Genomic DNA, 22,366 nt, shown 5'->3' with positions numbered 1-22,366 from the left:
AGGTGCCCTGAAATTACACAATATTTGCAAGTACCCTTCTAGCGTTAAGCAGGTCTCCGTATACCTGGAGGGAAGCAGATCGCTTATGCTGTTTGTCAAGGAGATCAATCCACTCAAGCAAATGGGAGACTTTAGCTGTTCTCTCCTTTTTTTTAGCATTTATCTATGTTTTATTATCCCTCTGAGGACGCATGCGAGTGCTTCCAATTTAAATGGTAAGGCAGTTTCATCATGCTCATATATTTGAAGGAGTCTATAGTCTCAAGAAGGTCTGAGACACAGAGTGAGTCTTTCAGCAGATTATCATTTAGGTTCCAACATCTGAATCCTTGGTGGAGTCAGGTATAGTCAGATTACAATATACAGGAGCATGATCTGACCATACAGCAGTTCCTACCTGAGATGTAGGTTGCCATGTAGGCAACTGATGACTAATTGAGAAAAGGACTATATGGCTATGCATATTGTGTAAAGGAGAATAATAGGTATAATCCTTTACGTCTGAATGTAGTATCCTCCATACATCGACTGTTTGAGACCAAAGCACAATTAGCAAAGCTTTTGTTTGTGTTTTAGATTGGTGACTCCAGCCCCGGGACGAGTCTAAAGAAGGATCCAAGACAAGATTAAAGTCACCTCCAATGATGATAAGGTCCTCCGCAAAATATTTTAGTTTAAGTAATGACGGCATGTCTTAATTTGGTCACAATTTGGTCACAAAGTCAAAATTTTGGAGTAGATGGAGATCTTAACAAACACATCCCTCCTCTCCTGGGACGCCAAGATGAATAATATCTATTAGTAAACTGAGGTACAGTATATGATCGCCTCTAAAGTGTGACTCCTGAAGAAAGAGAAAATGTACGTGCTGTTTATGCCTATGATAAAACACTTGAGCTCCTTTCTCTGGAACATTAAGTCCTCTGACATTTAATGAGCAAGTTTTGAGTTGTGCCATATTATATGAAAAAAAGGGGGAATGGAAGAGAGAAAGGTTAAGGGAAAAGATGAAGTGTAGACGGTAGATAGTAACGTCTACCGCTCAGTGTCTAAGAAGTATAGATTATAAATATATCAAAACAGTAGGAAATTGCGAAACAAGCAGATCCCAATGCAAGTCCCTAACTGGGGGTTGTCTTTACAGGCGTAAGTCAAACGTTCAGTTCTAGGATTCCTATTAGGTGGAACCATGGAATATATAGCGAGTAAAGTAATACAGCCTGATATTACAGTAGTATCACGTGAACTCAACTTATATGCCAGTCTAAGATCTTATATGAACTTAGACATTCTATATAGTGGAAGAGTGGCACCTAATGCTCTATTTAGATATATCTAATTACATGCTTAAAGAAATAAGTAAGCATCTGCAAACTGTCTCTCATCAGGGAAGACCAGATTAATTTCAGGAGCTCATATGATTGGCAGGTTCCTTTCCCATCTGGCTGCATCACCATCAAGTTCCTGATCCATTGAACGCCTTCTGTGACGTGCTGGAACTCTCTGTGGCAATGGTGGAGCAGGTGGGCAGTCAGGTATATGGAATGTCCAGGGCATCACAAATAGTTCTCATGTTGCTTGGATCTTTGAAAATATACAGCCAGAATGGGTACCCCCAGGAGTACATCAGGCCATTTTCCCGGATGGCATCAAGTAGTGGTTTCAATACCCTTCTTTTAGCAAGTGTCATTCAGGATAGATATGTGAGCAATTATATGCGTTTCCATTTAAATCACCAGGACCCAACTCCTCTGCTTTCCTCACAATGGCCTCTTTTACATTGAAAAAATGTACAGTACAGACCAAACATTTGGACACACCTTCTCACTTAAAGATTTTTCTGTATTTTCATGACTATGAAAATTGTACATTCACACTGAAGGCATCAAAACTATGAATTAACACATGTGGAATTATATACTTAACAAAAAAGTGTGAAACAACTGAAATATGTCTTACATTCTAGGTTCTTCAAAGTAGCCAGCTTTTGCTTTGATGACTGCATTGCACAATCTTGGCATTCTCTTGATGAGCTTCAAGAGGTAGTAACGTAGTAACTCTTACACTCCTGAAAAGCAAGATGGCAGCCCCCAGTAGCTGCAAAACAAATTAATAAAAAATAAACTATAAATACTGGGCACTTGAAAATATGTTATAACATTAAGGAATTTAACATTTTAATTTATTTTACATAATGTAAAAATGCGGCACCTTCCCTTTAAGAGTTGATTTCCGTGTAAACCATTTCCCACATTAAGAACATGAAAATGGCTTCTCGTCTGTGTGAATACTTTGGTGACTAAGAAGTGATGATTTCTTCACAAAACATTTCCCACATTCTGAACAGGAAAAAGGCTTCTCCCCTGTGTGAGTTCTTTGGTGCTTAATAAAATCTGATTTATCGCTAAAACATTTCCCACATTCTAAACAGGTAAAAGGCTTCTCCCCTGTGTGAGTTCTCTTGTGCTTAACCATATCTGATTTCTGGATGAAACATTTCCCACATTCTGAACAGGAAAAAGGCTTCTCCCCTGTGTGAGTTTTCTGGTGATTAACCAAATTTGATTTCTGGTTAAAACATTTCCCACATTCTAAACAGCAAAAAGGCTTTTCCCCTGTGTGAGTTCTCTGGTGATTAACCAAATATGATTTCTGGTTAAAATATTTCCCACATTCTGAACAAGAAAAAGGCTTCTCCCCTGTGTGAATTCTCTTGTGCTTAAGCAAACCTGAGTTTCGGCTAAAATATTTCCCACATTCTGAACAGGAAAAAGGCTTCTCCCCTGTGTGAGTTCTCTGATGTCTGATTAAAATTGATTTCTCTGCAAAACATTTTCCACATTCTGAACAAGAAAAAGGCTTCTCCCCTGTGTGACTTCTCTGGTGATTAACAAGATCCGATTTCTGGTTAAAAAATTTCCCACACTTGAAACAAAAAAATCTATTCTCCGCTGTGTGAATGCTTTGATGTTTAAAAAAAGACTTTTCGAGGGAAAAACTATTTCCATATTCTGAACATGAAAATGGCTTCTTTGCTTTAGGAACAATTTGTTTTTTAATGCTTATTTTGTGACTTTGACTTTCCTTAGTAGTCTGTAATGAATCAGATGACAGATCTTTGCTGTGAAGGGATGATGGTATATTTGGAGTAATGTCATTCACTTCAATTGTATCTTGTGTGATCTCAAGATCATCTGATTTAAAAATTGAAGGTGTCAGCTGTCCCTCTGATCTCCTGGTACAGTCATCTGCCAAGAATAAAACCAATTATTAGTTATGAATAACAAAATTTATATTGTTGAACATTTTTACTTAAACTCTCCGTAAAAATGCACTTTATGTAAAGTATCATTATTTACCAAGAAAACATCACAGAAAAATCAGCCTTACCAACACCAAATCAGATAACAAATGCATTAGCATTTTAGTGTTGGTTGGGTGTACAGGGGTGTCTGTCCATGTGGGGTGCACTTATATAGTGCTAGGCAGCCCTCCTGATCTAATAGTATGGGCATCATTAGGCTAAGCCAGACACTGGGCATCACACCTACCTGTGTGACTGGCGTCCTATGCAAGCTTCATCTGTGTGCATCTTTAATACTAGGCAACCACCCCCTCCATGAATTGGTACGATTATGAGTGGTTGCTCCATCAGTATTTTGCACCTGCGCTGCCCCCCCCTTTATCGTGGGGGTCTGCGGCATCCTGCTAGTGCATTTGTTATATGATTTGATGTTAGTAAGGCTGTATCTTTTTCTGTGATTTTTTTTAAAGTTTGCCCTATGTTAGCCGTCATTATTCACCAAGACAATAACAGTTCACAGTCTACTAGAAAACCTCATAGGATGAACCAGTGGATCGTAGTGTTCAACTGTTTATTCATTCTGCCTCCCAAATATGGAATAAAAAGCCACCAAACAATGTTATGTAGGCAAAAATAATATCAATAAAAACTTCTACTCATCTCACAAAAAACAAGTCCCCACTCAGGTCCATCATCTGTCAATGGAAAACCAGAGGTTTCCACATTATTAGTGGCTCAAAGGCTCTTGAGAATCAACATGGCTTCCATAAACCAATCCAGCAATATCCGCTCTCCCAAAGTCAGATCTCCCCCTCGCTTCTGCGCCCAAACCACATTTAGCCTCCATGTATTCGGCATTACTATAGTGAGAAGAACCCACTTAATTTATGGTGTGTGTCTCCTGGAACACAATCTGGGCACTATGTGTTGGGTAATGTGTGTGCTAATTTCCGGAAAGTGCCTGTGGAGTCAAAATAGTCACTACTCCTATAGATTATTTCACTGAGGGTTATAATTTCCAAAATGGTGTCACTTTATGGGGATTTCTACTGCTCTGGCTTTCTGCAATTTGGTCACATTAGGGTTTGTGCAAATGGTGTGTCCCATCTCCTCTGGGATCTGCTCCTGCAACGTCTGCTTCTGTCACCAGGAGCCGCCTTATTCATTCTGCAGGAGGAGCTGGTGATGGAGGAGACGTCAGAACCAGAAGCTCTGGGTGGCACAGGCTCTGTCCAGCCACTAAGATTAGGGTGCCTGGGACCAGTAGTACTATCCAGTCTGGCAGTATGGGTGTGTGTGCTGTCCAGCTGGAGTAATCTGCTCTCTGCTTCAGCCAACTGGAAAGCACCGCACCCTACTAAAGCTGGAAGCATATTGCCGGAAGCTGCCAGATCCAGCCTTGTTCTCCTCTGGGTCAGTCCTCTGTGCTCAGCTCCCGGCTTGTGTATTTGTTTCCTGTTGTGACCTCGGCCCGTTTACTGACTACTCGTGTGATTTTGTATTTTCTCTGACCTCCATGTTCTGATCTGGCTACCCCACTATTCTTCTTGCCATCTCACATCACAGAATAGCAGGTAACACTGTGGCCCAAGATAAGTCCAAATCCATGTAGAGGGGTTAAAGTGTGATGAGCAAGGCAAACCCTGGGATCTGGAAAATGGAGTAGATAGCGCCAAGCCTGTTCGTGTTGGCCATCTTTTGAGCTGCCAGGTGACCACGAACAGCGCCCCCAATACATTGTGTCTGCAATCTATTAGCTAAGTGTCGCTCCTCCCCTTCTCAACCTGCCATGTGCCCAGACAGTAGTGTACAACCGTATATAGGGTATCGTCGGATTCAAGAGAAGTTGGAATATAATTTGTAAGGTCCATTTGTTTCCTATTATCCTTTGGAATTCTTCACAAAGTTATTACCGCATAAAGTGGCACATGTCAGATTTGAAAAATGGGCCCTGATAGGAACACAAAACTGGCTGCAGGAAGGGGTTAAATCAGAGTATTTTGGGAACCAACTAATGTAGTCAAAACTGTGAGTATAGACAATAACACATCAAACTCAACATTCTCCATCAGTAAGTAGTGAGTAACTAGTGGTGAAACCTCCCTGTGGTAATTAGAGTATGGGGCTCGGTGGCTCTTGGCATCTAAACTATCTTAAGGGACAATATTTTCTGTCAGATGAGTTTCAAGAAGAAATATTAGACATTCAAAGAGAACTTATTATAATAGTGCAGAGCTGAGGTGTCTTAAATTTAGCTTAGAGATATATCATGGCACAGGTGTAATGTTTTTTTTTTTGTTTAGTTTATCACAATCCTGTTTGAAGTTAATCGGTTTTAAAAGAAATTGAAAAGTCAGAATAAAGGGAAACTCTGTTGTTATTGTACAGAAATTCACACTTGGCCTCACTGCACATTTAATGTTGTAGATCATAAAAATAAAGTTTGGCCAGAAAGACTGGACCTGGTCTTGTAGGGACCATATGAGGACATTCAGCAGCACAGAAGGGAGAGAAGGTAGATTCATCCAATAAGATATCAGGGTTCTAGGAAGCCGACAGCATCATTACCCTCCGCTTTCTCTTACAGACCCATCATTATATTTTTCTTCAAGTGATTTTCTAACTTGTCAGCACATTCTACGTACGCTGTCATTAGGCTTTGTAGTTTACAGACCTGGGCAGGTCACGGTCAGCGTCTCCCAATTCCAGGGGGCAGGTGGATCCTCCAGGTTGTAAGTTATGTAGAAAAGGGCTTTCAAGGCCCAAAATCATTTGAACAGTTTTGGATGGAGAATGTTTTGGTCTAGTTGCAAAATGGTGATCACACGATTGTGATACGGCCGGACTACACCACTGATAAAGCAGCCACAGCCGGTGACTGAGAAGAATCTGTGACTTCTCTGCATTTAGTGGTCACTACTCACCTGGGTAGTCATATGCAGAAATCTCCTCTTTACACCGCTCATCACCCCTCACATATGTCTCTGTAGTATTAATATGGGTCAGATCTTCACCCTGAAACAAATATTGTAAAAGTCACAAACAGATGAGACGTTATATCTAAGATCAGATTTAATCCTGCCATCTCCACCGTTCTCATTACACAAGTATAAAACATATAATACTGGTGGATAAATCACCACCGAACACAAGACCATCACAGCAGTCTACACATCATAGGTGAGATCTCATGACATCTTCTCTCCATCTACCTGATGATCCTGAGGAACATTGGGATCTTCTTCTTTACAGTCATGTGGAAGAAGAGGACGGGGACATCTCTCTGGTGTTGTCCTCTTACTGGATATATCTGGAGGAAACACATACAGGAACAGAATTCATTCTTTACATACAGATAATTATGGGCCGTGTGTATTTAGTCCTGTCTATTACCTGGTGATGTGAGGGGTTGGGGAACCTCCAACATGACGTCCCTGTACAGATCTTTGTGTCCTTCTAAATACTCCCACTCCTCCATGGAGAAATAGACAGCGACATCCTGACACCTTATAGGAACCTGACACATACAATGATACAGTCATCCCCCCGATCCTTTCATAGTGTTACTGTATAATGTCCCAGTATTCCCAGCAGTGTCACCTCTCCAGTCAGCAGCTCGATCATCTTGTAGGCGAGTTCTAGAATCTTCTGGTCATTGATGTCCTCATGTATCAAGGGGTGAGATGGAGGCCCTGTGATTGGGCTCAGGGGTCTTTCCCATCCCTCAGACACAGGGTCCTGACAGCGCTCACTAGAGGTCTTCTTTACTAATGTGTAATCCTGGTTATGGAGAGACACATTAATAAATCTCACTACAGACATTTCCAGAGTCCTCACCTCTCCAGTTCTGGCCATCTGTTATTCCCATAGATAAGAATGATGTAATGTGACGTCATCAGAATCTCTCACCTCTCCAGTAAGCCGGAAGAGGATCTCTAGGGTGAGGTGTAATATCCTCTCCGCCATCTTGTCTCTGTCCATATCCATCTTTGATGGGTCCATAAGGAAAATTCTCTTAAATAGAAGATCTTCACTGAGAGGATCTGATATTGTAAAGACCTGAATGAGAAGATGATGAGCCAATGTAACATCATAAAAATCCTGTGTAATAATACAATTACTGGAGATAATAAGGGGAAACATATGAGGAGATTTATTATTTTACAGTATTTAGTTTTCTTCTTTACATATACTAATAAAACCTATATATTTTAAGCCACAGACAGCAAGCGGTTTCTTTCTTGGAGTCTGTAGCTGAACACATTTCTCAAAGACTCATCTTCCATAAAGCTAATTCTCGCCTCATTTACCAACATTGCAATCGGCATTAGCAATACTGCAGGAGATATTCAGTACAAGTAATATGAGAAATAACTATTTCATGATGAGGACGACATCTTCATCTTCTACTACAGCACTAGAAACATATTTAGCCAGAGTGTTTCACTGACCACATCTCCGCCTGTCGTCTATATGAATGTTTCCCGTCTTTCCCGGACTGTAATTTTCTATCACGTTAGATCTCATGTCTGATTCACACACAGAAGTTTGAGGCAGACACATGGTAAGGTTTTTATTATACATAGCAGGCCTATCCCAAATGGGTTCACCTTGCCATGGTGGGATAGCTTTCATGTTATTTTTGATCAAAAACAGTGTTGCTAAGGACCCCATTTTATTTAAATGCACTTTTGCTTTTAATTTATTTATTTACAGCAGGGTTTATGACCATTTTTCTTCTTATAGGTTTTTTTTCTGATTAATGGCCCTAGTAAACATGCATTTATGTGCTGCATGGATACCAACTAAAACCAAGCTCAAATTCTGTGTTTTTTCATGGACACCATAGTGGCCGTGTGAGCTGCTACTATGAATGGTACGCCTCTATCTATCCAACTATCATGTGTTAAAAATCTCATAGGTCCTGGATTCATTAGTATCTGCACGAAGAATGGGGCTTAGTGAGTATTTATTAAAGGGAATCCACTCTACCGACTACCCCATGGCTGATTAAAGGGAACCTGTCACCCGCTGGGACTTATCTAACCTCTAATATGGGGATACAGGTGATAGAAATGTGAATCTATACTTACCAGTATGCCTCATATTAGAGGTCTGTTTGCTGTGAAATGGCTTTTTATTCAGTGAAGATTCCGATGTTTGCGGGCCGGTGGATGGGAAGAAGTGCCCTGTGACGTGCAGTTAGCATGTCCAGGTCCCGCGCACTTCACTTTTTACGGAAGGTGCAGCTGTACTGTGTACTATGCAGTCATAGTACTGCAGGGATCTTGTGCGCAGGTGCCGGTGAGTCACGGTGAATTCCCGGCGCCTTGGCTTAAGATCTCTGCAGTACTATGGCTGCATAGTACACAGTACAAGTGGGTCACTACCGCAAAAAGCGCGCAGGCGCGGGATCTGGACATGGCGACTGAACGTCACAGGGCACTGTGACATGCAGGAAAGTGGGGAAATATTTTAATCAACACAGTAGGCGGGGATTTCTTCCCATCCCCTGGCCAGCAAGCATTGGAATCTTCACTGAATAAAAAGCCATTTTACAACAAACAGACCTCTAATATGAGGCATAGATGTATAGATTCACATTTCTATCACCTGTATGTCCATATTAGAGGTCAGATAAGTCCCAGAGGGTCCCTTTTATCAGCCGTGGGGGAAGTCATAAAACCAGATATGTATCAAGGTATTGTAAAGTGGCTAATGGTCGCGTAGTCGATGGGAGGTATGTGTCACAGAGATGTCTGGTCTCTGTGATGTAACCTGGAGTGTTTCTCTAGGACACATAAGCACTAAGATGATCGTTTGGTGCACCTGGGAGCCGGGTTACGGGTAGCTAGGATTGAATGGGTGGGTACAGCTACCCATATACCTCACCTCTGGGTGTGGTTAACAGCGTATAAAATGGAAGCTGCTGTTTGGCACATGGTCTGTGTGTTTGGAGGCAGAAGACCTCCTGTGTATGTTTGTCTTCCGACCAAACCAGGACACTGGACGCTACTCCAGCTTGTGTGCCACACAGGCCTGACTGAGCAGAGACCTGCTAAGGACATTTACTTTGTTTGCCTGATCTAAAGGCTATTTGCTTTTCTGTTTGGCTTCTGGGTTTATGAAGCAATAAACCAACATGAACTTTTATAGGAACTTGCCTCACGGTTTCCTCCTGTCACACCCAAGTGAGTAAAACCTCTACAATTGGTGTTAGACGTGCGGGCAGCATTCCCAGCAGAAATGTGTGATTGCTACAGGAAAGATTGCATGTCCTGGGTGAAGTCTGTTGCAAGCCAGCAAGCATCGCCAGATGTAGCAACAGCAGGAGACCAACAGGCTGTTGTTACAGCAGATCCAGCAGCACCAGCGGGAACAACGGCAGCAGATGCAGCTTCTGGCAACCGCCATCCAGGGCAGGAAGAATGCCCCAACCCCAGGTCCGGCTGATGACTCCCACGTCCCGAAGGCAGTAAGACGGGCTTTGCAGAAAATGACCCCTGGGGATGACATTGAAGGTCGTTGAGAGGGAGAAACTTCCGCCAGAGCAGTGGGCAGAGGTACTGGCGCCATACTTGACGGGAGAGCCCCAGAAGGTGTACTATGATTTAGCTTTGCAGGACGCCAAAGAGTATGGCAAGCTAAAAACTGAGATTCTCTTGCACTTGGGGGTGACAATGACTATCAGGGCACAGCGGGTTCAGTGCTGGGAGTATCACCGGGACAAACCACCTCGCTCCCAAATATTTGAACTGTTGCACCTGGTCCATAAGTGGCTGCAGCTGGAGTCCTCTATGCCTGAGCAGATGGTAGAGACGGGTGGTGATGGACCGGTTTGTGCACTCCCTTCCGAGGCCCATACAGACTTTGGTTGCCCAGGGTGATTCCCAGAATGCGGATGAACTGGTCAGACAGGTCGAGAGATACCAGGGAGTTGAAGATTCCTTGGGAAGGCAGCCCACTCCATACTGTGGGTCCAAAGTCCCTACGGGTGACGTTGTTTGCTGGAGGTGCCGCGGCCCAGGCCATATAGCCGCCCGTTGTCCCCTGATCCCTGAGCCGATGAATTGCAGCATAGGATGCAGTTGTTCATATTATGCTTATCTGACCTGCAGTGTAAACTGTTCACCCAGTGAGGGGCCACAAGCATATCACGTGAAGGTGAACGGACGGGAGTTAATGGCACTGCTAGATTCCGAGATTCTGGTGACCCTTAGGAGGACAACCCTTCCTCACCAAATTATCCCGGGGAAAAAAGTTGGCATACAGTGCATTCATGGTGAGGCTAAGGACTACCCCATGGCCAGAGTGGACATTGAAACAGCCCACAGTACTGAGTCCCACGAGGTCGGTGTCATTCAGAACTTATTGCACCCTATTATTATAGGCTGGGAATTTTGTTTGTTTTGGGATCTGTGGGGGAAGGGTTCCGGGCTTTCTGGCTCAGATAAGAAACCAGTTAACCTTGATGAGGTATCACCACATCCAGAGTCTGACAGGTTTCCCTTTTGTGTCCTTGTGGAGGATAAGGAGGTAGCGCCCACAGAGTCTGCCATTCTGGAGTTAGGAGTGACCAGCAGGAATTTTGGCTCTGCCCAGCATAGGGACCTAACTCTGAAGAAAGCCTTTAATAATGTCACTGTTATAAATGGGGTTGCACAGGAGCCGGGGGCTGACACAAGATTTCCCCATTTTATGATGAGTGGGGAGTTGTTGTACCGGGTCACGGAAGTGAGGGAGGAGCGTGTAGAGCAATTAATAGTGCCGGGCCCCTTTAGACGGAAGCTGTTGGACATGGCCCATTCACATGTCTTGGGGGGGGGGGGGGGACATCTGGAAGTGTAAAAAAACACAGGAATGAATCATGCAGAGGTTCTATTGTCCCGGATGTCCCCGTGAAATATTTAAGTATTGCAGGTCTAGCCCTATGTGCCAGTTAACCACCACCACCTCTCACTTTCGAAGTCACCTCGTGCCATTTGCCCATTATTGAAGTGCCATTCGAGAGAATTGATATAGACTTGGTCGGTCCCCTGGTTGAATCTGCTCGTGGGCATAAATATATATTGGTTATCCTGGACTATGCCACACGCTATCCTAAAAAGATTCCACTGAGAAACTCCTCCGCAAAGAGTATAGCCTGCAAGTTGGTCCACGTGTTGTCCCAAACAGGCTTACCAAAGGGAGATACTCACCGACCAGGTAACTCCCTTTATGAGTAAGGTGATGAGGGAGTTATGCAAAGTCCTGCAAATCTCCCAACTGAGGATTTCAGTATACCATCCTCAGATGGCCTTGTCGAACAGTTTAACAAGACTCTGAAAAGTATACTGAGGAAGGTCATAGAAAGGGATGGTAGAAACTGGGACTGTCTCCTACCATACCTGTTCTCCATCCGAGAGGTTCCACAGGCCCCTACGGGGTTCTCGCCATTCGAACTCCTGCATGGCCGACATCCGCGGGGTCTCCTGGATGTCACAAAGGAAACCTGGGACGCAGAGGTCACGCCCCACAAGAGCGTTATCGAGTACGTCGCTCTGATGTAGGAGATGATTGCGAAGGTGATGCCCATCATAAAAAAACATCTCCTCCAGGCACAAGAAGTTCATGCCAGAGTCTACAACTGGTCAGCCAAAGTGAGGCAACTCAATCCGGGAGACCAAGTCCTCGTGCTAATTCCTACGGTGGAAAGTAAGTTCTTGGCTAAGTGGCAAGGGCCATATGAGGTGTTGGAAAAAGTGGGTGAAGTGAACTACAAGGTTCATCAACAGGGATGACGTAAGCCATACCAGATATACCACATCAACCTCATCAAGCCATGGCAAGACAGAGAAGCTGTGGAAGCTCCATGCTTGCTGGGCAAGCCAGAAGGTGACGCTGGCGCAATAGTGGAAACGCTAATGAAGGCTGAGAAACAGCAGTGTCGGGAGTTGCTGCAGAAGAACCAGGATCTGTTCTCGGAATTATCGGGCTGCACAAGGTTCATAGAACACGAGATTCTGACGGAGCCACATGTGCGGGTGAACTTGAAGCCCTATTGGATACCGGAGGCGCAACGAGAGTTGATCTCCAAAAGAGGTGGCTCGTATACTGAAGCTCGGTATCATTGAAGAATCCAAGAGCGGTTGGTCGAGCCCTATCGTCTTGGTCCCAAAGCCCGATGGCGAGTGGAGATTCTGCAACGACTATCGGAAGTTGAAAGAGGGCTCCAAATTTGACGCATATCCCATGCCATGCGTCAATGAGCTGATCGAGAGGCTTGGGCCAGCAAGGTAAATAACCACCTTGGATCTGACGAAGGGATATTGGCAGATCCCCATGGCAAAGGGAGCCAAAGAGAAGACTGCGTTTTCTATGCCGGACGGATGCTTCCAGTATATCCAGATGCAGTTAGGACTGCAGGGGGTCACTGCAACCTTCCAGAGACCGATGTATCGCATCCTTGCATCCCATAAGAAATATGCCGCAGCATACCTGGACGATATTATTATCTTTAGACCAGACCTGGAGAGTCATCTGGAAGAAGTCCAGGCTGTGTTTGATGCTCTGAGGAAGGCAGGGTTTTCAATAAACCTGAAGAAATGTGCCATGGGGAAATAAGAAGCCAAGTACCTCGGATATGTAGTGGGTAGAGGCAAGATAAAACCCCAAATTACTAAAGTGGACCGCTGTAGAAAAAGCAAGTCAGACCCTTCCTGGGAATCGTGGGATACTACAGAAAATTCATCCAAAACTTCGCCATGATGGCCGCACCCCTGACTGACCTCCTTTAAAGGGACAAAATCAGCCATGGCCAAGTGGACTGCAGAGGCGGAGACGGCCTTTCAAGAAATGAAACTGGCTCTGTGTAGTCAACCGGTCCTGGTTGCCCCAGACTTCAAGAAGGAGTTTATACTCCAACAGATGCCTCAGATGTCGGTTTAGGAGCAGTCCTTTCCCAGGAGATACACAGGGAGGAGCACCCTGTCCTCTACCTGAGTAGAAAGCTGTCCTCCTGCGAGAAAAATTATTCAGTCATAGAGTAGGAGTGCTTGGCCATAAAGTGGGCAGTGGACACCTTACGGTACTATCTGTTAGGTCGAAAATTTAAATTAGTATCCAACTATGCCCCACTCAGATGGATAAGGGAAACAAAGGGAAAAATGCCAGGGTCACCCGCTGGTTTATAGCCCTACAGGACTTCCACTTCCATGTAGAACATAGAGCAGGGAAGCTACATGGTAAAGCCGATGCCCTCTCCAGAATCCCTTGTCTGGTAGTAGAAGGTCCCTAGCCCCACAGCTTAAGGCAGAGGGAGGATGTATGTAAGGTGGCTAATGGTCACCTAGTCGATGGGAGTTATCACAGAGATGGCTGGTGTCTGTGATGTAACCCGGAGTGTTTCTCTAGGGCACATAAGCACTAAGAGGATCGTTTGGTGCACCTGGGAGCGGGTTACGGGTAGCTAAAAGAGAATGGGCGGTTCCAGTTACCCACTTACCTCACCTCTGGGTGTGGTTAACAGCCTATAAAATGGAGGCTGTTGTTTGGCACATGGTCTGTGTGTTTGGAGGGAGAAGGCCTCGCGTGTATGTTTGTCTTCAGACCAAGCCAGGACACTGGACGCTACCCCAGCTTGTGTGCCACACAGGCCTGGCTGAGCAGAGACATGCTAAGGACATTTACTTTGTTTGCCTGATCTAAAGGCTATTTGCTTTTCTGTTTGGCTTCTGGGTTTATGAAGCAATAAACCCACATGAACTTTTAAAGGAACATACCTCATGTTTTCCTCCTGTCTCACCCAAGTGAGTAAAACCCCTACAATATGTATAAAGGAAAGGGTATGGGGTACTCAGAGAATGTTTCAATAATCCGCCTCAACGCGTTTCCCCAATAGGTTCATCAGGAGGCTTGATACAGTGATAATTCATGATGTTCAGCATAGTGTGCCTAATAGCCAGGTGTCCATGTTTAAATATCCCACTTCATCCAAAACCCCTCCCAGACTAGGAGGCCCATTCCCATTCCTAGAGGTGAATTGTCACAGGATATACAGAATGGAGTCTGTCTACAATAATGTACTGCACCTACGCTACTTCTCATGAACTAGAGTTCCGATAATGTCCATCACCTAGTGTGCATGTCTGGAAGTGACGTGCTTTACACTGAAATGCCAGATAAACTGATTGCCGCCGCGCCACTCATACCTGTGACTGCGAATGCCCGTAGTTATCATTCCACGACAGAGCACATCTAGGATCATTGTCCACAAATGCACATGCCTACGTTCCATGCCAGAGCGCACATGGTATTGGATTGCATTCCACCAACAGAAAAATCCTCTCTCTGAGATCAGTGTCATGGGAGACTAAAAACAAGTATTGCACATCCTCCCATCATGCAACAGGCATGTAGATCTACTTTATCACTACAAAAAATATGGGATGGTGGCCCACAGTATATTCCTAAATGGTCATATTTGACCCCTATTGCATAATTAGAGATTAACAAGTGTAGTGATCCTTGTGTATTACTAAATAGTATGTGGGATATAACTGATAAGAAATAATTCTGATATAGAAGCTCAGATATCTTGATGAAGTAAAATATGTGAACCTCATTCACAGGGAACTGAGTAGCAATGGGTAGAGTATAAAACCAAAAATGTAATCCAGAATGGGGCTGTATTCACACAAAACAGGCACAGGAAATCTGCTCATTCAGTCCCTTAGGGGTTCCTGAATCCAGTTTGGAAATCCACTCAATTTCCTTTTTGAGGATACATCTATTGAGATCACCTCCTTTCACATTGGGATTAACCACCTGAATGACACAAAAGGAGAGGTCTCCGGTTTCACCTCAGTGTACACTGTTCACGTTTCTCACTAATGGGGTGTCCTGACCATGGCGTATTTCGCCCAAATGCTCCTCCACCCGCCATATAGATTCCCTCTTGGTCGTGCATATATAATCTAGGGGGCAGGTGCATGTGGCCACATATACAAGTCCTGAAGTTTTACAATTGGAATAATCCCTCTGGAAAAAGGTTTTACCGGTGGAGGAACTCGACAAAGATTTACATGGTGTCAACCAATAACATGTACAACTTTCACACATCTAAAGAAACAAAAGACTCTTCTATCCAGCCAAGTCCCCTTGAGTGCAGGTTTTTGTAGAAACTATGCACTAAACGGTCCCTAATTGACCAACCCTTTCTGAAAGTTATTGTGGGAGTAGATCCCACAGCACCCTCAGGTCCGGGTCGGCCACAAGTACATACTAGTGTTTTCTGAGGATATTAAAGATAAGGTCACTGATTGTCACAAGTTCCTATTACTCGTGTTATTCAATCTTTTTCTTGGTGTTTTGGTTAGGTATGGAGGAGTGTCTGTCGCTCCTGTTTTTCTGCAAACAATCGTGTGGAATCCAAAATGTACTGTGGGTACCTTTTTCCTTGAATCTGGTGTTCATGTTTATTGCCTGTATATTAATATCTTTGACATTAGAGCAGTTTCTTCTCAACTGTAAACATTGGCACTTGGATATTGCTTTTTTTTTTTTTTTTAGGAAGATGGGGTGGTAACTATCCTACTTCAATAGTTTATTAGTGCTTGTAGGTTTATGGTATTGGAGTGTCCCCAGGGTCCCATCTCGTTCTTTCTTGATTGGTACATCCAGGAAAGGCAACTGGTAATAATTAAACTCCAATGTAAATCTCAGGCCCACTCTATGGATATTGAGTTCCCTAACAAATTCAAGAAATTCTTCACTCGTCTCTGACCTGATGATAAAAAAAAGTGTCAATATATCTGTACCATACCCCAATATATGGATGCCACCACTTATGATCATCCCTGAATATTGTGGTTTCCTCCCACCAGCCCAGGAATAGGTTAGCATACAAGGAGGTACAGGGGCTCTCCATCGCAGTACCCCTGAGCTGGTGGAAGAACTTCCTGTCAAAAGAAACAAGTTATGAGTAAGAATGAATTTTAGAAGATCCTCCGTGAAGTCATTATGTCTGCTACACTCTACTGATCTCGATTTCAAGAAATGTCTTACTCCTCTGATACCATCCTCATGTGGTATATTACTGTACAAAGCCTCGATGTCTAGTAAGGCCTGCTCCCCTACATGCCTGTATACATGCTCGAGGGTCTACATGTAGGGGAGCAGGCAAAGGGAAAACCACTGTCCGGAGGGATTATTCCAACTGCAGGACCTCAGTCAATACTATGGGAACATTATACTGTGTGGGGGCATCATACATCCTGCATAAGGGGCATAATGGGGGCATTGCACTGTGTGTGGGCATCATACATACTGCTTAAGGGGCATAATGGGGGCATTTCACTGTGTGGGGGCATCATACATACTGCATAAGGGGCATAACGGGGGTATTACACTGTGTGGGGGCATCATACATACTGCATAAGGGGCATAATGGGGGCATTACACTGTGTGGGGGCATCATAAATCCTGCATTAGGGGCATAATGGGGGCATTACACTGTGTAGGGGCATCATACATCCTGCATAAGGGACATAATGGGGGTATTACACTGTGTGGGGCATCATACATCCTGCATAACGGACATAATGGGGGTATTACAATGTGTGGGGGCATCATACATCCTGCATAAGGGGCATAATGGGGGCATCATACATACTGCATAAGGGGCATAATGGGGGTATTACACTGTGTGGGGGCATCATACATCCTGCATAAGGGGCATAATGGGGGCATTACACTGTGTGGGGGCATCATACATCCTGCATTAGGGGCATAATGGGGGCATTACACTGTGTGGGGGCATCATACATCCGGCATAAGGGGCATAATAGGGGCATTAAACTGTGGGGGGCATCATACATCCTGTATAAGGGGCATAATGGGGGCATTACACTGTGTGGGGCATCATACATACTGTATAAGGGGCATAATGGGGGCATTACACTGTGTGGGGGCATCATACATCCTGCATAAGGGGCATAATGGGGGCATTACACTGTGTGGGGGCATCATACATACTGTATAAGGGGCATAATGGGGGCATTACACTGTGTGGGGGCATCATACATCCTGCATAAGGGGCATAATGGGGGCATTACACTGTGTGGGGGCATCATACATACTGGATAAGGGGCATAATGGGGGCATTACACCGTCGGGGCATCATACATCCTACATAAGGGGCATAATGGGGGCATTACACTATGTGGGGGCATCATACATACTGGATAAGGGGCATAATGGGGGCATCACACATCCTGCATAAGGGACATAATGGGGGCATTACACTGTGTGGGGGCATCATACATCCTGCATAAGGGGCATAATGGGGGCATTACACTGTGTGGGGGCATCATACATACTGGATAAGGGGCATACTGGGGGCATTACACCGTCGGGGCATCATACATCCTACATAAGGGGCATAATGGGGGCATTACACTGTGTGGGGGCATCATACATACTGGATAAGGGGTATAATGGGGGCATTACACTGTGTTGGGGCATCATACATACTACATAAGGGGCATAATGGGGTATTACACTGTGTGGGGGCATAATACATCCTGCATAAGGGGCATAATGGGGGCATTACACTGTGTGGGGGCATCATATATACTGTATAAGGGGCATAATGGGGGCATTATACATCCTGCATAAGAGGCATAATGGGGGCATTACACTGTGTGGGGGCATCATACATACTGCATAAGGGGCATAATGGGGGCATTACACTGTGTGGGGGCATCATACATACTGCATAAGGGGCATAATGGGGGCATTACACTGTGTGGGGGCATCATACATCCTACATAAGGGGCATAATGGGGGCATTACACTGTGTGGGGGCATCATACATACTGGATAAGGGGTATAATGGGGGCATTACACTGTGTTGGGGCATCATACATACTACATAAGGGGCATAATGGGGTATTACACTGTGTGGGGGCATCATACATCCTGCATAAGGGGCATAATGGGGGCATTACACTGTATGGGGGCATCATACATCTTACATAAGGGGCATAATGGGGTATTACACTGTGTGGGGGCATCATACATCCTGCATAAGGGGCATAATGGGGGCATTACACTGTATGGGGGCATCATACATCTTACATAAGGGGCATAATGGGGGCATTACACTGTGTGCGGGCATCATACATACTGTATAAGGGGCATAATGGGGGCATTATACTGTATGGGGGCATCATACATCCTGCATAAGGGGCATAATGGGGGCATTACACTGTGTGGGGGCATCATACATCCTGCATAAGGGGCATAATGGGGGCATTACACTGTGGGGGGCATCATACATCCTGCATAAGGGGCATAATGGGGGCATTACACTGTGTGGGGGCATCATACATACTGCATAAGGGGCATAATGGGGGCATTACACTGTGTGGGGCCATCATACATCCTGTATAAGGGGCATAATGGGGGCATTACACTGTGTGGGGGCATCATACATCCTGCATAAGGGGCATAATGGGGGCATTACACTGTGTGGGGGCATCATACATCCTGCATAAGGGGCATAATGGGGGCATTACACTGTGTGGGGGCATCATACATACTGCATAAGGGGCATAATGGGGGCATTACACTGTGGGGGGATCATACATACTGCATAAGGGGCATAAGGGGCATAATGGGGGCATTACACTGTGGGGGCATCATACATACTGCATAAGGGGCATAATGGGGGCATTACACTGTGGGGGGGGCATCATACATCATGCATAAGGGGCATAATGGGGGCATTACACTGTGGGGGCATCATACATCCTGCATAAGGGGCATAATGGGGGCATTACACTGTGTGGGGGCATCATACATCCTGCATAAGGGGCATAATGGGGGCATTACACTGTGGGGTCAGTAAAGGGGTCCTGTACTATGAGAACAATACGTTTCCTCCCTTCCTGTCTCCATAGTTGGGTCGTATGTATCTATTACAGGAAACTGAACTAAAACCTTATGATTCTTATAAAGGGGCAACACAAGACCCCAAAAGAGCCTCCGTGCTGAAGGGGTTAATGCCCCCTGCGCCCAGTAATGAGGTCTCCACATACCTCCACCTGCAGAGCCGCCACCACATATATGGCTGCTCTGTGCGCACAGGAGCTGTGATGAGGTCACAGGAGGGGAGGAGTCAGGGGTCACATGATCAGGGGCCTCAGTGGATGCAGGACTCTGCTGTGCTGGTTGTCATGGTGCTGGATGAGCTGAAGTTTATGTGTGGGGTCAGGAGGGGTTTACAGTGTGGATGTAGCAGAGCCGCGTGTGTACGAGGTGTACGGAGCAGAGCCGCGTGTGTACGAGGTGTACGGAGCAGAGCCGCGTGTGTACGAGGTGTACGGAGCAGAGCCGCGTGTGTACGAGGTGTACGGAGCAGAGCCGCGTGTGTACGAGGTGTATGGAGCAGAGCCGTGTGTGTACGAGGTGTACGGAGCAGAGCCGCGTGTGTACGAGGTGTACGGAGCAGAGCCGCGTGTGTACGAGGTGTACGGAGCAGAGCCGCGTGTGTACGAGGCGTACGGAGCGGAGCCGCGTGTGTACGAGGTGTACGGAGCAGAGCCGGGTGTGTACGAGGTGTACGGAGCAGAGCCGCGTGTGTACGAGGTGTACGGAGCAGAGCCGCGCGTGTACGAGGTGTACGGAGCAGAGCCGCGCGTGTACGAGGTGTACGGAGCGGAGCCGCGTGTGTACGAGGCGTACGGAGCGGAGCCGCGCGTGTACGAGGCGTTCGGAGCGGAGCCGCGCATGTACGAGCCGTGCGGAGCGGAGCCGCGCGTGTACGAGGCGTGCGGAGCGGAGCCGCGCGTGTACGAGGCGTGCGGAGCGGAGCCGCGCGTGTACGAGGCGTACGGAGCGGAGCCGCGCGTGTACGAGGCGTACGGAGCGGAGCCGCGCGTGTACGAGGCGTACGGAGCGGAGCCGCGCGTGTACGAGGCGTACGGAGCGGAGCCGCGCGTGTACGAGGCGTACGGAGCGGAGTCGCGCGTGTACGAGGCGTACGGAGCGGAGTCGCGCGTGTACGAGGTGTACGGAGCAGAGCCGCGCGTGTACGAGGCGTACGGAGCTGTGTGTGTACAGAGTCGTGTGTGTACGAGGCGTACGGATCGGTGTATATATGGAGTCGTGTGTGTACGGAGCCGCGTGTGTTCGCTGTATACAGCTATATACTCCCAGGTTCGGTGGGAGACACCGCGGCTCTTTATCAGACTGTAAAAGAACTGACACTGGACACTCGGTAAAACTGCGCTCGGACGTCTCTCGTTTCTCGCACAGATATTGATGACATAAGATGGAGTCAGACGAACCCTCCTACAAAACCTGATAACAAAGTCATTACTACAGGACTGGATGAGAAAGGGATTTATTCTACAAGAAACGCTGGGGCCACAGATGAGAGAATCCGGGCCCCGTGGCTGGATACTCCGGGCCCCCGGCGTGTTAGGAGCAGACGGGGTCTTTGTCCCTGGAGCTTCTCTGCTCGGTATAATGAGACTCTGATCTTGTTCTTATAAAGAGGGTTGGAGTAGAATAGAAGCTGCCTGAATATGAGGACTTTGTCTGGTCTCTATGTCCTTGTGTACAGAGCTATGGAGATAGCGCTATGCTCTGTATAATAGATGTGATGTCGCTGGAGCCCTAATATTCCTGTACAGGGATCTCTGTAGAGATAATCTTAGCGCAGGATTATGGATTGGGAGAAGGGAAAAGGGATTGGGGGCATTTAGCTGTAATTTCCCTGTAATAAAAACTGTAATAAGATATAACGGATTAATAAAAAGTGTTTTGTTTTCCCACCATTTCGTCTGTAGGAGGTAAAGAGCCGAGGCTGAAGATGCTTTGTCTACAAAAGGCCACGGCCCCACTATCAGTATTTGATCAGTATTCGGTCAGTATCTTTTCTCAGGAGTGGGAGCCAAAACCAGGAGTGGGTGATAAATGTAGAATTGGTGACTTGTTTCTATTATACCTTTTCTCTGATTGTTCCTCACCTGGTTTTGGCTCCCACTCCTGAGAAAAATACTGACCGATTACTGACCAAACACTGATAGTGGGGCCGAGGCCAAAGAGGGAGGATTGGAAACTCCGAATGTCCTTGTCTATTTGGGGATTGGGAGTTAGGAAAAGGGGCAGGAGAACATTTTGGGTTTTGTTTTGGGGGCAAGAGATGCAATATTTGTCCATATAGTGTAAATATATGAATACAGTTCGGTCCAGAAATATTTGGACAGTGAATCTTCGTGGTGATTTCAGCTCTGCAGGCCACTAATCTGGATTTAAAATGAAACAACTGAGATGTAATTGAAGTGGAGACTTTCAGGTTTAATTAAAAGGATTAAACAAAAATCCCCTGTGAAACGTTTAGGAATTACAACCATTTTTCTACAAAGCCTCCTCATTCCAGGGGTGCAAAAGTAATTGGAGAAATTTACTTTACCATAAATAAAATTCTCATTAATACTTTGTAGAGAATCCTTTGCAGCAATGACGGCCTGAAGTCTGGAAGCCATGGACGTCACCAAACGCCGGGTTTCCTCCTTTGTGAGGCTTTGCCGCCTTTACTGCAGTGACTTCAGTTGTTGCTTGTTTGTGGGTCTTTCTGCCTTATGTTTTGTCTTCAGCCTATGAAATGCAGCTCGCTGGGGTTGAGATCTGATGACTGACGTGACCATTGCGCCATTACAGAATATTTCACTTCTTTACAGTAAAAAACTCCAGGGTTGCTTCCGCACTATGTTTTGGGTCATTGTTCATCTGTATTGTGAAGAACTTATCATGTGACTGCTGTCCATGTGATCTTCTCTGCCCAGCCACATGACCGTGACTATAATGATGTGATCGTACATCACTTCCCATTCTGCCACCACATTATTCATTATCATGTGATTTTTTTTATGTGCCGAATCCGTCAGCACCTCCAGTATTGGCGCGTCACCGGTGAGATGACTGCTTCCTCTCACGTGTTGGTCGCATCACATGAAAACAGCACCATCAATCATGCGCACAGGCACCTTGTTTTCAGAGGGTGAGCCATCTGAA

At 45.7% G+C, this 22,366-nt stretch overlaps 1 protein-coding gene across 1 annotated transcript in view; it reads right to left on the bottom strand.

The window, feature by feature from the left end:
- Positions 1 to 1,742: 1,742 nt before the first annotated feature.
- Positions 1,743 to 22,366, bottom strand: part of LOC141197633 (uncharacterized) — a 60,522-nt gene continuing 39,898 nt past the window's right edge. The window contains exons 3-9 of the mRNA XM_073662716.1: positions 16,107 to 16,242; positions 7,214 to 7,363; positions 6,905 to 7,084; positions 6,698 to 6,821; positions 6,517 to 6,614; positions 6,229 to 6,319; positions 1,743 to 3,248 (exon numbers count right to left, since the gene is read on the bottom strand). Coding sequence (XP_073518817.1) covers positions 2,254 to 3,248; positions 6,229 to 6,319; positions 6,517 to 6,614; positions 6,698 to 6,821; positions 6,905 to 7,084; positions 7,214 to 7,363; positions 16,107 to 16,242 — 1,774 coding nt within the window. The 3' untranslated portion in view covers positions 1,743 to 2,253. The remainder of the gene's footprint in view (positions 3,249 to 6,228; positions 6,320 to 6,516; positions 6,615 to 6,697; positions 6,822 to 6,904; positions 7,085 to 7,213; positions 7,364 to 16,106; positions 16,243 to 22,366) is intronic.

Source organism: Phyllobates terribilis, unplaced genomic scaffold (assembly GCF_046119375.1).
Source record: "Phyllobates terribilis strain yellow unplaced genomic scaffold, ASM4611937v1 Scaffold_85__1_contigs__length_6476398, whole genome shotgun sequence".
Classification (NCBI taxonomy): Eukaryota; Metazoa; Chordata; class Amphibia; order Anura; family Dendrobatidae; genus Phyllobates; species Phyllobates terribilis.
Note: the sequence above shows the minus strand (reverse complement) of the source record. Positions and strands in the feature narration are given on the sequence as shown.